The sequence below is a fragment of the Rhea pennata genome, chromosome 14 (genome assembly GCF_028389875.1).
Source record: "Rhea pennata isolate bPtePen1 chromosome 14, bPtePen1.pri, whole genome shotgun sequence".
NCBI classification, from domain to species: Eukaryota; Metazoa; Chordata; class Aves; order Rheiformes; family Rheidae; genus Rhea; species Rhea pennata.
Genome location: NC_084676.1, coordinates 4,020,069 through 4,036,154, shown reverse-complemented (window position 1 = coordinate 4,036,154; position 16,086 = coordinate 4,020,069). Strand labels below are relative to the sequence as shown.

Below are 16,086 nucleotides of genomic sequence, written 5' to 3'. Positions count from 1 at the left end.
TAGGAGAAACTGGAAGAAAATCCTTAAAGTTTCCTCTCTGTGCCTGATCTGTTGATTTTCTGGCTGCTTTTAGGGACAGGTAGTTTTTGCTAATGAGACTTTCCATTATAAAGTTTCCATTGCTTTGGAAAATATTAACTTTGCTGGGTAGATCAAACAGGCCCTGCAGTTATAGTTAGAATATCCTAAAGATTTAGTTCTCAGTAATAAGAGGACTAAACCACAGCACCGCCAGAGGCTAAAACTATATTATTTGAAATGAAACTTCTCATAAATATCCAACAATGAAGTCATTTTATATCAGCTGCTCTTATATAAACTGGACAAGGCAAACTCTCTTATCTGTCAACAACAGCACTGCCAAGAACGACGACTCTATATTCACTGTCTGCAGATTTCAGAGTTGCCTCTCTCCCTTTGGCTTCCCAGAAAAACACTGTGCTTTGGACCTTTTAAGAACTTTGCTGGCACAGGCAGCTGCTAGAGTCACCAGGGTCGTCCTTGAGACTTAAACGTCCTCTCGTCTCCTCTTGGTGGGGAGCTGATAGACAAACACACGCAAGCACACCTGGCTTTTGGTGGCCACTGGCCAGAACTAACATTATTTTTTAGCCGTCATTGAATGGAAGCACCTGAAAATATTGGCCAGAGCCAACATCATCATTTTTTTTGTTTTCCTTTTTCTTCTTCTTTTTTCTTTCTTCTTCTTCTTTTCTTTCTTTCTTTCTTTCTTTCTTTCTCTCCAGTCTTCTGGCCCCTCTCCAAATGCTCCAAAGATGTTCATTGCAGGTCAGTGATGATGAGGCCAGTGTTCAAACCTACTGCTGAAGGTGCAAGTCGCACCCAGGAGGCATCGAGAATAGCGCTAGGCACGCAGGGACATCTCTAGCCACTGGCACATCTGCCACCAGCCCATCTCCCCATTTCTCTCCTGCTGCTGGTGGACTGTGCAACACATGCCTCACCCCTCCTTTTCCTTTTTGTCTGTTTTTAGAGAGAGGGTCAGGTTTTCCCTGAGCTGTGGTGTCTTTGAAGGGTCATGGTGCCTTGTAGCACTGGTGTGTCACTGTCAATGCGGACAACAACTGCATTTGACATACAAATTGTTTCACCCTGCACTAAATTAGAATTTTCTGCAACAAAACAAGGCAGCACCTTTAGCAAGAGGCAGTGTTTGCTCACATGGCCTCTGCTGCGGTAAAACATTATACCTGAAAAACTGGGGGTCTATGCAAAACCCTGTTTCTGCTGTCCCTGCCTCAAATTAAAGTGAAAGGCAGGAGACCCTTCAGGCTTCCCTCCCTCCCTCCCGAGGAGGGAGAATGGAGACACCGCTTGCCTCAAAAGAGAGGCTTCAGAGAAACGCTTGACCACCTTGTGCTGACTCCCCAGATGTTTTCAGTATCACCTTCCTGTTATGGGATAGAAGGCTAAGGTGTTTCCAGTAAAACTATAAAGCTTTCAGAAATTTGGTTTTCTTGAAGTATAGCACAGAAGTGAAGCAGAAGGGAAAAGAGCCCTTGAAATGTCTTGCCCCTTGGAAGACAAGATTAGCTCGTGAAAAGGGACTTGCAAATTTGTCAGTGTGAAATGGAATCAGTAAGCCTCTATAAATCAAGCCCAAGCATTCGGGGCTAGAACAGTGCTAGCAGACCCTTCTTTGGTCTTTGCAAGTTAATTTGAATGCCTAAGGTCACCACCGACAAAAACGCTGAAGTGTGAAATAGCAAAAAATGACAGTCAGCCGCTGCTAGGGATAGGGCTAAGCCGAGTCTCCGAAAGCCTGGCTGAAGCCGTACAAGGTAACAGTCAGCTTTCAGGCAACAGACAACCATTATTGCTTTTTTTCCCTGTACATTAGATGCAAGAGCTAAAATAATAATAATAGCGATTCTCTATTTTAAGCTTATGAAGAAAACAATTTACATATATATGCCATATGATTAAAATATGTAAAGATTATAATTTAATTATACAATTACAGAGCCTTATGGTCTAATAGCCCCTCTGTATTTTGCATGCTAGTTAACAATTGCTTTCTTAAAGCACACAGTAGAATTGTTTACATGATGCTGGAGAATAGGTTAATTATGGATCTCCTGCCTTTGATTAATGGATTTAATAATCATGTTACAGAGGAATTAACATGTGCTTACACGCTTCATGTGCTTACAGCACTAACAATAAGATTCATGAAAGCTCTGTGTCATCATATACGTCTAGTACTCAAAAGCACGTTTTGAGAGATCCCAGGATTGCCTGTGCCTGTGTGGCTGCAGGTCAGCAGTTCTGCTGGCAACCCCCAAAGACATCCTAGCTAGCACTTTTGCCTCATCTGTCGTTAATCTCCACCGTTTGCTGCCATCTACTTGCTTCTACAAAATAAAATATCTTTTTCAGGTAGCAGCATACTTTCTACTTTAAGGGCTCGTTTGTAGGAAAGCGGTAAAATGACCTGAGAAACTGCTTCTCCAATACAGTTTTCCTTCCATAAGCAAAGGCTGCTTCCATGCTGCGTTGCACCAGTAACAGCAGCAGAGTCAGCAGAGAGAGAGACCCACAGAAAACCAGCAGGGCACAGCCTCAGGCACAGTGCAGCCCTGGCAGGACCTGCCAGACCCTTGTGAGATGAAGGCAGGTGGCTCACATCAGCATTTTCACAATAAAGTGTGTCTCATTTTCTGGGTGCTGCTCCAAGATGCCTCTATCACATTTGCACAAGCAGCCACTGCAGCAAGCAAAATAAGTCCTCTGAGCACCTCAAATGAAATTCAGTGCCAGATACTGCAGAGAAAAAAAGCATCCTAGGGGGGTTGGCATAGTATCACGTAACACATTATACAGCATATACCCAACAGGGAGAGCCACCCGCAGCTGTCTGCCATTACCCACTGTAACAGACTAAACATTGATTTTCTTTAATTCTTTTTGTATGTGTGTAATAAGCTAAATATAAGCTTCCTTGGATAGAAATGAGTGGAGTCAGTTAAGATTTACTCTCCAACTAAACCTCAAGGACAGGTAGTAAATATAACCTAACAAACAGAGCATTATAGTTTTCAAACTCCACTTTGCCTGTTCAACCAGGGGAACCAGTGAGAGACAGAGAAGGTAGAACAGTAACTTCAAAACTTTTTGTGCTTGGCCCTTACTCTTCGCAGGGGCTCCTGCGCAAGTCTGTGTAAGAACTGGCCTATCCATCTGCAGCTTATCTGCTGAGAGCTTACAGAGATCAGGAGCCAGACTCAGACACTTTTTTGTAAGTAAAACTCCTACTGATGCAAATAAAAACAGAAATAAATATGTTAGGACTAAGCCTATAGTCTTATTCACCTGAACGGTGCTTTGTCTGAAAGAACAGTACTTCAGGAATTACCAGCAACAGGATTTCAAATTGCATCAGCCACGTACCTTATATTCAACCATGCAAAGCTGAATAATGCAATACAACTTGGCAGCTTAGCATAACAGCAGGCCGGAAATGAATAGAAATACAATTTCCTAAACTATTCACTTAAAGAAATTATTCTGCAAGATTGTGCTGTTGTTTTGGTGGAAGAAACAGTCCGAGTAAACTGGAAGAGCAGGGCAGTTTCGCTGTTTTCGCTTGCTGCCCGTTGCCTGACTCAGATATTGCCCCTTCTGCAGAAACCTGGCAGAACTCCTCATTCTGCTCCCACCACATGGAAAGCCTGAAAAAGTGAGATACCATGGGCACCAGCTCCAGCACTGCTCCCACCCCAGGACTAAGAAGGCCCTAATGCTATGCAATTTACCTGTTAAACTGAGCTGTTCTTATTTTGCAGTTGACGGTAGAAGAATCCCCGCTTGCACTGCGGCTGCCTACCTTCGTGGATATCCAGCTCGCAGCGGTGCAAGCACGTGTGAGTTTTGGGTCTCCCAAAGGCAGTGTGGTGATGCATGGCTGTGCTCACCCGCTTGCTGCTCTCCTGCTGCCCGTCAGCAGCACCTGCGTGAGCGTGGGGCCTGACCCCGGCTGGCAGCACAAGCTCCCCCCAGAGTGATGTCTGGGGGGAGCAGCTCCTGGAGGTTCAGCTGAGGGGCTCGTTTGACTTGATTTTCAGTTTTCCTGGCAGTGTTTGGGGAATGATGTCTGAAAGAGTCACTGTATTTTGCTGCTTTGACAGCAATGCTAATCCACTGCTAGCAGCTGTTGCTCGTGTTTCATTCTGGGGCCAGGCTACCAGGTTAGTTGCAGAGCAGTTTAGGTAGTCTGGGTCTTGTGACAGAAGTCGGCACTTTTTTTTCAGCCATACCTACAAAGCAAACTTCAGAGATGAGAGGCATACTGAAATAACGCATATTTTATTACTGAACCAGACAGGACTGTGCCTTCATACATTATACTTCACAGACCAAATGTGCCTCTGCTGCTCCTTGGGCTTGCTCCTATGCTTTCCCAACCCTTACTATGAACCTCTGAACACATCGGCCCTGTGTCTGCATTGCTCCACTTTGCTTCTCTCCAGCTTGTCACAGGTGAGCTCAGGAATCACTGGGCAAAACAGCCTTCAGCTGTAGACTATCACGCAACGCCTGGTCATATGAGACCACAGGCTTGCCCAATTCTTACATTATGGGCCAAACCAACCAAGAACTCAGATTGTGTTTGTCAGATCAATGCAAGAAAATGCTTACTAGGACATTTATGACAGATTTCTTCAGCAGCAGCACTGAAATCTTAGCTGATGTTGCTTTCCCATGGACTTTCTGATGCAGACCACCACACAACAGTCACAGGACATAGGACCTTGTACATTTATGTTTTTCCGTCCTCAGATTAAGTGTTACCTGCAAGGTGGTGTGCAAAGTTCAGTCTTACCCTGGCCAGTGCAGGCCTGCAATCCTTGCCTACCTAGGCTCCGCCTTGCACACATGAGGTCCCACGACAAACACATCCCGTTTGTACTTCGTGTAAGGCTCAGCAAATCCTTATCCTTTACATAGTCATCCCCTACAGCTGTAGGCACAAATAATAAAATAGACAGTGATGACGAGACCCTACAATGCAAAATTAAAATGTCCAATTAGATTTTGATGAGGAAGTGTGAAATAAAATACATTAAGTAGAATAAGCAGGTGGGACATGAAATCAATTTCCCATTAAATTCATTGGTTACTTTTTTCTGACTCTCAATGTTAAAAGCTTTAATTACACACATAATTTACTCCATTACAGTCTGATCCTGCGTTCAAAGCCAGACAACAGTACAGAAAGTGAATATGGTAGGAATAGCAGGCAGCATGTCCAATCCTATGCTCTACAAAGCAAAATATAACACAGGGCCAGAAATGACTCTGCAAGCCCATCTCCCTAAATTGGTGGGAGTTCATATACAGAAAAAGTAGAGGATAAATTGCAATCACCTCCTTCATCTTCCTTCATAATTCCCAGTGGAAGTACATCATAGGAAAGAGAAGCAGAAAAGTGCTCTGCAGAGATTAGTGAGGTATCTAACTTCAGCACAGCCTGCTTCTGGCATGCTCTGAGGATGCTGCGGCAGCTCGGTCGGGTCGGCCTGTGCTCTAAACCGCTTGCACTTTGTTTTGAGAGCCAAACATGTGGACCGCATTATTTTGGGTTGCAAACCAGGGACGCCCATAAACACCGAAAAGAAGCTAACTGGAGCGAGAACAATAGGTTCTTTAATGGGTCTAAGCACCCGTCAGCTTAAATCCAAGAGTTCAAAGCCCATTCCAGCTGCCCTGGATTGTCCCTTGCTTGTAAAGAGCCGGTAGGCAAATTGTTAATTCAGAAACACCTAGCTGGGAGCATTAATGGGTGAACTTTGGTGTTAAACCTTCCAGAGCACAGCTTCAGCCCTGTGGGTATATCCTGATACCCGGGGTGCTACTTTCTATCCACGTTTTGTCTTTCTGTGACTTTTTCTCTCAATCGGGAAAAAAAAAAAAAAAAAAAAAAAAAAAACCAAACAGAGGAATACATCACTTCACCTCTTCGTTTTCCACTAATTTACCCTGTTCCCCTTTCTACGATATCTGCAATATAATGTAGTTTCAACAGAGCAATGCTTTGCAAATTTGGCTCAAGAAGACACTGAGCAAACAGCTTTTCAGCAAGCTTCAGCTCAGCTGTCAGAAGGGGTAGTTTGGTCTCTGTGCGAGTAACACGCACATTCCAACCTGCATTAGAGGAAAGCTGGTGGGTCTGTATGCCTTTTCCTATCAGATCCAGATTAGGAATCTGATGCTAATTTCTTCCTAAAGCCTGTATTTTCAGTAGAATTGGTATTCTAAAACAAAAAAGGATTGTGACGTTTCTCTCTCACTCGCTTGCCTTTTTTTTTCTCCTGGCTTTACTCCAAGGACCTTTCCTGCTTGTTGTTGCATTCTCAAGATGAAGCCCCCGGTGGTTATAGCGGTGCTGGTAGTACTGCTGCAGGTTTCTCAGAGTTTCCCTCCCTTGTACCACAGAGGTTGGTGGAGATTGCTAAGGGAAGGAGACAGTTGTGGAAAATGCGATTTGGCACTTTGCTCTAAGCCTGCACACTGTCCAGCTGGGACTGTACTGGATCGCTGTGGCTGCTGTCCTGAATGTGGAAATGTGGAAGGTCAGATCTGCGACTTGGACCAGGGCAATCATTTTTACGGGCAGTGTGGCGACAACCTGGAGTGCAGGTTGGATGCTGATGAAGCGAGGTTTGGGGAGGTGCCTGAACCCCAGTGCGTGTGCAAGTCTCAAGAGAGCGTCTGCGGACCTGAAGGGAAAACCTATGAGAACATCTGTCAATTCAACAAGGCTTATGCCACGAGAGGAAATGTCAGCATGAAACATAAGGGACCATGCGAATCAGGTAACGTGTACCGAGATGTTTCCAGACTAAAAAGAAGGCTAAATCTGATTTTTTGTGTTACTCAGTGCTTCAGTCTAACAAACAAATACTGCATTTTTGTTATAATTTCATTATTTTGTTACAATATACTTTGTGCTTAAACCAGTTCAGCAGCTGGTGCTTAATCTTGTATGTTATAAACCTCTATATTAGCCTTGTGGATTTTATATCACATGGCTACTAATAAGCTACAGCCCTACAGACCAGCTCTGCTCTGAATGAGCAGAGTATGCAACTGCTTTTACAAAAACTGCATGTGTAGTTGGAACTAGATGAACAGATAGAATAGTTAAATGATGAAGTGAGGAAGGACGGGATAAATAACTATTAGTATATGGAAACTGACCTAGTATTAATAGGGTGATAGTAAGACAAACATTACATGTGTATGTCTACCTCTGTGTATATATGGTAATCAGTGAAGTAGGGGACTAGAATAAGCTCCTAGGCTTAATTAAACAGGTCTGTTCTTGTTACCAAAAAAAAAAAAAAAATCCAAATTAGGAATCTTCATAAAATCCAGGCACTCATGTTTGGGAATTCCAAATATTAGTACAAAATCAAACCAGAACAATTTCCCTAAAGAGATTTATAATCATGCTGAGTGCATGAAGTGCAGTCTGAGGAGAAGACTCGCTTCCGCAAGTCGGAGGATTCTTAGCCAGATCGTACAGCAGATTGTTGCCTCCTGCTCATAGGCCGTATCTACTCTTCAGATAATTGTAAGTCTTTACTCCTGGACACCTTTCATAAAGACCTAAGTCACATGAATATAAAATGAAAATGCGAAAGTGAATAGAGTTAGTTTTTGAATACTTTTTTCCCCTTAAAGTTAATGAAATATTTTCTTAAATGAAATCAGTAGGTTATGTCTTTGGGTCACAAATGGGTCACAGTTCTGGGGAAACTGCGTCCAAAATTGCATCTCTGGCAAAGGGCTATGTATGAGAGTCACTTGGGTACCTTTTATCCGTCCTTGCTAACAGTCTGTTGCTTCCAATTTAGACTCTATGCAGTGTTTTTATATTGAATGAACACTGAATATTGAGTACTTAAAAGGAAAAGTGGTGAACAGCTAGTACCAGACTTCTTTCTTCTTCCTCTAGTTGCAAAAGATATAGCCATTAAAGATCCCTTATTTGCCGTCATGGCATTAAACTCGGAAACAAGGCTCATCAGTAAAGAGATGTTCAGAAAACTCAGTGCAAGTCAGCTAATAGTATGATCGAAAGCCTGTTAGGTCCTGGGGAGATATTCTCATCTGGGATTAAAAGAGCTTTAATTCCTGCAGCATAACCCTTCCAGGAAGATTTCGGTTTGAAGTGCCACTCAAATGAGAACTGATCTTATCTGCAGAAGGGGCAGCTGTTGAGGCATATAGGCTCAAAGCAATGGTTAACTCTGAATAATTAAACAGACATGGCCATGTACAAAAAGCTTTAATTTGGAAGCACTAGCCTTTTTAACTGGTGGTGGTGTCATCCACCAGGCCCTGGAGCCCCTCTGAGGCACTTAACACAATCACCAAGCTGTAAGGATGAGCTCAACTGCTCTGCACGCACGCATCACCCCCAAGGCTTCCCCAGCGCTCCTCCATCTTCCTGGAAAGGCCAGACCATCTGTCCAGGAACATGCAGAAATTTCCTAGGATAGCTCAGCTTGAACTGCATAGGAGCCTGGGGAAAAATTCATAGATATCTGGCTGCTGTGCAGAGTTTAATTAAGCAAAACGGTGACTCTTGCACAGAAAAGCGCCCAGCTGGTGTATGAGCCTGGCTGCAGCACAGCGTTCGTGGGTGATCGCCTCCCTGGCTTGGAGGGAATAGGAGGGCTCCACTGCTCGCGCCTTCTGAGCTGGGGCATGACCAGGCTGGTTTTGTAGTCTGTGTTTAGGAGCCTTTCAGTCAACCTACGGCCAGCAGCAAGGCACGGAGGCGCTGCACAGTGGCACCCTGCCTCCGTCCCCCTTAGGGGTCTAGGAGAAAGTCCCTTCTTCGCCATGGCAGGTATTTGAAGCAGCACAGTGGGCATGTCAAAGGGCACAGTGACTCGCACTGATTTTACACGGCTGCAGCTGATGACAGAAGACAACAGGGAGCCAGGCCTCACGAGGAGCAACCTAACTGTGGCACTGCCTTTGCGCTGGCTCCAATTGGCATGAGAAACAAACACCGAACACTGTGGGGTTTTGGTACTGTTCTATAAATATAACCTTCGCTCAACTCCAAGTACTTTGTTTTGTTATTTCCCCTTCAAAGCATCTGCTGTGTCCTACTGATGCCAAATGGATTAATTGTATACAGCACCCAATGAATAAATAAATAACAATAAACCCCTTTCATCAGAAGTGTATAGCCTTTTATCATTTGTCTGTCACCAGAAAAAGGAAAAGTGGGGTAAAAAAAGGCCAAGCTCCCTAAAGTAACAGTGTGAAAAAAAGCCCTTTTCCTCAAAGACTAGTTTTGATCAGTTTCTCTAATAATTTACCAAGATTACTGAGTACATTGATTATATACAGATTCTCCACGCTTAATTCATCCCCTTTCAGACCTCTCTTGCTGATGATTTAGCAAAGCAACAGAACAATCTAGCAGTGATTCTTGCTGTAATTAGCTGTGCCACATAATAGTTTATTTTAAATGTAAATTTGAGGGTAAAAACCAAACAAACCCACCAAAACTTCTGTGATTTTCATTAAATCAGACATGGAGGTATTAGGATGCAGTCTATAGCTATCAAGAAAAGTCACTTACTCTTGGAACTAAAATGATTTGTTGTTATACCAGTTAAGATCTGTTCTTTAAAGACGCAGTTATATAAAACGTACACACAGATACGCATGGGTCAAGTTGGCTTAACACAAAATACAAAACACTCAAAAATTAAGTTTGAAATTTTCTCTTAAAATACTTGACTTCACTTTTGTGCTGTAATACTTATGCTTTGTTTTTTCTGAAGGCACTTCAAATTTGGTTAAATAACTTGAGTATTTGGTGACTGTTCAGATTCGAAAAAGGCCATGTGATCTGATCAAAACCATGGTCTTTTCTACCTGCTCTGAGTTTGATCACACATGATGCCAAGCTGGTCTGCCCTTGTCCAGCAGAGCCCTAAAGTACATGTTCGCGTATACTCAGTTAGACGGGACTCACGTTGCATCTAGACATTTCCAGCTGAGCTATCATCTAGATGCTCTTGGCGTTTAATGGAGAAACAGGCAAATCTAGTGTAAAATTCACCTTAGTGGATGGTAGGCAGTGCTAGAGAAATTTCTTGTACGCGAACCGCTATAAAGTAGATTTACAAATGAGACTTTAATGTCCCTGAGGCTAAGCATGGTGAAGCCAGCGTACGCAGCCGTGCAAGACTGAGCCCTGTCTGAGGACAGGCACGCAAGCAGGATTCTGGTCTTGGGAATATCTCGGTGAGGCCAGCATTTCAGCAGGGCATCTGTGTTAGTACTGAAACAAAAGCTTCCCCAAATTAAGCAGGAGTACTAACCAGTCAACATTCGCCTATTTAAAAAGTTTGTTCACCCCATCTCTGTATAGGAATAATCTAAATAACTAATATGAGTCAACGTATACGTTTTGGTTTCTTCTTACGTATTAAACTTAATTACAGTGGATAGTACCGGTAAAAGCAGTGCAGCTGCTTTAATATTTCAATGTATGTTTTAACATGAGACCTTACGTGATAAATTCTTAGGCAAAAAAAAAAAAAAAAATCTTAACCGAGATATTCAGTCAATGCTGATTTGAATACGAGATTCTTGAAACAGTGTACAGGTTGTGAATGCCCAGTTCTCATGAAAGAACAAGCATTTAAGAGTTCAAGTGCCTTGGTAAGTTTGACAATCTTATTTTGAAGAGTACCAGAATTGTTTAATAAGAAAGTCATAAATGGGAAAATAGACGCTGTTTGGGATAATTTATTTGTGATTAATTTTGACCAGTATGCATTTGATATTTTCTGCACAGAAATCAATTGTTAAAATCTGATATTATGTATTAGAAACTTTGTTTGGAAACCTGATGCAGAATGTTGTAATTTCAGATGCGGAGGCATAAGTGCTGTATCTATTTATTGATTAAAATATTGCAAGTAAAAAATATTTTTACTAGTTACCAGAAGTTTCCATTTCCATTTTCTCTCTGGAAAAAAAGAAAAACAGTAAATAAGTCTAATGACCTAGAAAAGGTATTCATTTTTAAAAATTGGCCAGGAAATAAAAAGAGAAGGAAAACATGCTTTAGAATGAAAAACATTTCCAGCTGAGGACAAATGTATCAGGGAAAATGCAAAAAGATTACTAAAAGAAGGAAAGCTAAGATAACAGTAGATACGTTATCTTCTCTGCTGCTAAGGAACATGTCATCTACTGTTAATATTTAGTATATTCATACATATTTATAGAGGGCTATGTATTTAAATCATGTGAGAATACATCGGGAGATGTTTATTTTCTTAATGTCTTCAAAGCCCTGGATTGGCTCCCTCTACCGGTTTACATCAACTTTTTCTTTGGGATAAAGTGTGAGAGGATAATTCAGAGAGGAAATAGCTAAGTGGAGAAGAATAATGAGGGCAAGAGGGTGATAGGAAACAAGTAGAAATCTAATAAATAACTGTGATAAACACAACATAATGTACAGGAGTAACTAGATTTCAAGTATTTTTATTACTCATGTCTCCTAGAACAAGAACTTCAGATGAAATTGAAAGATAAGTGTCAAACCTATTAAAAACAATACTGTTGCTCTGTTAACTTGTTGCAATGAGTTCCCCAGATTACTGAGGGAGATAAGTTTTTAGTAAATTCAAAGCAATGATGTAAACAGAAAATTTTTATGACCTAGTAATTTCAGTGTTTTAGATTTTAAGCTAACCCAAACATAATGGGAATTAAGTAGTTATCTATAATCATGTCATTCTAAGATTGGCTACTACAGAATTTCTTGTACTTTCCTTCAAAGGTATAACCTGGTACTAGTTGCTAGACTGGTAAGTCAAGACCATAATGACAGTTCATGGGATACAAGCCAAACCTTTAATTTCAGCTTAGGTTTCATGACCCTTTGCATGGAGAAAGGTCAGAGAGGCGCTTTGGAATATGCAGGAATGATGTATCTTTAAATTGTCTGTTTGCCCTTTATTGGGATGCAACATGTTCTGAGCCTTAAAAGCTGTTGAAGTCTGCCACAGTTGTCTAGGTTGTTAGGGTGTTCATCCTTGTGTACAGCATTGGGAATCATGGGACTCCTTACACTGGTTCTTGAAGTGAGAGGGCAAAAGCCAAACCACTTTTATCGTATAAAATAGGAATTGATGTTATTAATTATGTTATGTTATTAAAGCATGTTATATGCTTTTGTATTTGTGCTGTTTGGGTTTTTTTGCTCACTCTTTTCTAACAAAGTACTCTCTGCTGGTTCTTTGCAGCTCCTGTGATTTCTGTGCCACCTCAGGACACCCAGAATTTCACAGGCAATGATATCATTTTTGGCTGTGAGGTGTCAGCCTACCCTATGCCACACCTTGAATGGAAAAAAAAGGGGAATAAAATGTTTCTGCCAGGCGATGACGCCCATATCTCAGTACAGGTAGAACATGGGTTCTCAGTGGGTCTTATGTTTGGGGATAAGAAGCAGGGGGATTGACTAATGAATTTCTCCTATGTTTGGTACACAGGCTAGTTTATCTGAAGGCAAGTGACAAGATACAATACTGTTGCAATAGAAAGACTCCCAATAGGGGCCCTGTGATTATTTAAAGAATTCTGATTTCAACTAGTGCAGTGAGCATTGCTTTGGCAGTTCAAGTAGAAGAAACAACAGGGAGAGTATAATCCAAAGAAAAGATGGAAGCTTCTGTTTATGTATGGCTCTGGAAGAATGACTGAATACATAAATGGAAATGTTTAGCCTGCTACCTAAAGGAAAGTTCATTCTGGGAAATCAATTTGTTGATTGTGGGCAAACATTTTTCTGCTTTTGATGCAGATGCATAATTCTGGCAGATGTTCCCAGAAAACCAGAGCAGTAGTTCAACATCTCCTTTGTGAGATGCTGTTTCTGGAGACCTACCATTTGGTTTGTGCTCAGCCCTCGAGATATTCAAAAGGAAAGCAAAGAAATTTTTTAATTTTATGAAGGATGCTGTTTTAATCTGAGGAAAAAGAGCAAAATTGCATTATTAGAGACTTCAAGCAAATCAAGAAATAGCTGTAAAGTTTGGGCTAAAATTAAATAACTCAAACTGTAAATTACTTTTAACGGAAATAACGTTCCTGAGAGAAGAGTTAACAAAGCCAGAGGTACAGGTAGACTGCAGTATGCCTGAAGCTAGCATCAGAATACCTTCTCCAATGGACAAAACAGAATATAAAGAGAGACTATGGATATGGGAATCCCAATGGATATGGGATACAACCTGGACAGAGGTAGACAGAAAAAGCTAATTAAAGAATCCCCTGGAGAACTAAGAGCATGAATAAGTTACTTAGAAATGTTTTCAGAGGCAGCATGAACACAATCAGAAATAGCAGACTTAACGTTGCTCAGAAACAAGGATGTAAGGAGCCACTTCCAAGTGCTGATCACCTCAGAGGCTAAACTGAATGTTGTTAACCTATCTCGTTAATAGAGTGAGCATGAGAACATCACTGTCAACATTTGTTAATTGTCGTATGTTACTTGTCTGAAAAGAAAGCTCATCCCTTTAGGAGGCTTTGGTGCGAGTCGGTTGAAATTGGATGTCAAGAAGGTTGAGAGCTTGTGCTATGTCATGCCAATACATTAAAAATTGGATGCTAAGTGTCAACTTGGTCAAGACCCTTGGCTCTGAACAACTCACCCAGGCTCATATACTTTTCACACTCCAAAGAAATTCTTGAGATTGAGAGAAGTGCCTTTGAAGCAATGGAGAGAAGTGGAGCCCAGATAAGACAGGAGGAATGCTGGGAAGTCGAAGCATCAAGAGGATCAGGAATTAGAGCACGAGGGTAGCGAGGTTTAAAAAGCTGCACAGGGGAAGCATGAATTTAGGGGCACAGAGACAGCAGAAAGCTAAAATACATGGCAGCAGAATCAAATAGTTTGAGAATCAAAGCATGATGGCAGTACAGGGTAAACAAAAGCAAAGGCTGGAACAATGTTTAATCCAGACACAATTATTCTGAAAAATATCATTTTGTCTCATAGCTACTTAATCTCAACTATTTTTTTTTGTCTTCTCAAAGGCACGAGGTGGGCCTCAGAAGTATGGTGTGACTGGCTGGCTGCAGATTCAAGGCCTCAAAAAATCAGATGAGGGTGTCTACATCTGCCATACCAAAAATAAGTATGGTACAACATATGCCTCTGCAAGATTGAAAGTCATTGACGGTATTTGTTTTTTATTTCGACGTAAAGAATATAAAAATGCCTAAGTAAGACAAACAGCCAGCAAAGGGTATGGGTTTGTCAGAATTTAAACGAAGGATATGAGAAATAACCTAGAAGATTTCCATATTTGAAATTCAGTTCTAGGTGTTTTTAGTCAGAAGTGTGTATGAATTCTGGAAAAAAAAATATTGACGTTAATATTGTAATATTTTGCTACAAATTATACCATCTTCCAGTATAACAGAAAGCTGTGGCTTATAGCCAGAGAGCTGAGACAAGTATTATTCCCTTCTTCTTGCCCTACACAAGCCCTTTGATGTTAGTAGGAGCTCTGCACCCAGAACAACAGCTGTTGGAGCTGAGGCAGTCTTTGAACCATGGCACTTCTGCTCATCTGTTTACTTTTTAAAAGTTAGAAAGGAAACAGTTATTGCTCTTAACAATAGTGTTTGGAAAGATAAATGAAATAGCTTTGCTGTTGTTTTGCATTGGATCCACTCCTGCAGGATAACATCCTACTGACTGCAGTGAAAACTAGGTTTGCTGGCAAATGCAGGATAAAGACATATTGTCTATATCTGCTTCCTAATGTAGGGTTTTTCTATTTATCAGCAAGCTTTTTTCTGCAAGTAGTTTTCAAAGCCTTATTGGCTTTGGCTGCATTTTTAGGTGCAGAGGATTTTTAGAGGACTGAATTCATAATTTACTAGTATTTGTAACTAAATGTGTTTTCAACATGTTAAAATGTGAGTGATGCAGAAATTTGGGACATACACCATGACCTTCACTGGTATGAGTCAAGCCATTGGATAGGTCCACTTTCTTTTAAAAATATGACTTTTCTAACTAATAAGGATTGAGGAACGTTGACTTTGCTGTCCAAACCCCAAATCCTACCTTCCTCTTCATTCATTTTTCAGCTAATTTAATCTGGAATCAATTATGTCTTGGTGTGCAGGTTCACCTTCCACATTTGCATTTACTGCCGGCAGTAAAAGTGCAAGCTACAACACTGATTACGACGCCTATTATGACCACTCTGAAGAGGAGGATGAGGAAGAATATGAATCTGGAGATTATGAAAATTGAAACTGTCTGTAATCATTTTTATACATCTGTTGTCCAATACCTTTCACATTCACTTATATTCACTAGTATAATCTGTGCTGTAAATGGCTGCTCTGGTAACACTAATATTCACCTGTGCATTCCACCTTTCTCAAAGAATTCAACTTGGGCTGAAGTATATTGTGCTACTTACCACAAATGAGAACAGATACAAGTTCATACATTTAGACTGTTAAATAAAATTCCTAAACAAGCACCCGTCTATTCATTATTCTGAAGGGATCAACTTTTTATATTAATTTTTAAAATGGTAAATTATTGTATTTCTTTAAAATATTCTAATTTCCTTACCAAAAAATGTCCATAGTTAAACAAAAAAAAATTACCTTGTATCAATTTGTTTTCTATAATGTACTAGGAAATATTAAGAGATGATTGTTTACATGGCAGCAAGTGTAAGTAGGAAGGCTGAAAAAGTCTTTAATCTCTTTAGTTCATGTTTCCTTTTAAGTTCCAGGAAAATTTTTCATTTCTTGAAATTTTCCATTTTTAATCTCATGAAGGGTGAATTATTTGTAATTTGATGTTTTACTTGGTTTAGTTTTAATAGACACATGAAGCAATCACAGTCTTAAGTAGGTGTTTTACCAGCCAATACTCAAAAATACACAGGAAACATTCCCTGTGAATCCACACTGATGAGCATGATCTCTTGAGTTCTTTCTATACCATTTCCCAAGCCAGTTCTAGTCGTGACT

The 16,086-nt window shown here is 40.8% G+C and overlaps 1 protein-coding gene across 1 annotated transcript; it reads left to right on the top strand.

Moving 5' to 3' along the window:
• The first annotated feature begins 6,379 nt into the window (after positions 1-6,379).
• Positions 6,380-15,349, top strand: LOC134146925 (kazal-type serine protease inhibitor domain-containing protein 1-like). Its single transcript, XM_062587569.1, has 4 exons — positions 6,380-6,836; positions 12,318-12,478; positions 14,116-14,260; positions 15,219-15,349. The coding sequence occupies exons 1-4, from the start codon at positions 6,380-6,382 to the stop codon at positions 15,347-15,349; spliced, it is 894 nt and encodes a 297-aa protein (XP_062443553.1).
• Positions 15,350-16,086: the final 737 nt, after the last annotated feature.

Coding starts and splice junctions, on each gene's coding strand:
- LOC134146925 (XM_062587569.1), top strand. CDS start 6,380: ATGAAGCCCCCGGTGGTTATAGCGGTGCTGGTAGTACTGCTGCAGGTT. Junction 6,837..12,317: donor TAAGGGACCATGCGAATCAG/GTAACGTGTACC, acceptor GGTTCTTTGCAG/CTCCTGTGATTTCTGTGCCA. Junction 12,479..14,115: donor ACGCCCATATCTCAGTACAG/GTAGAACATGGG, acceptor GTCTTCTCAAAG/GCACGAGGTGGGCCTCAGAA.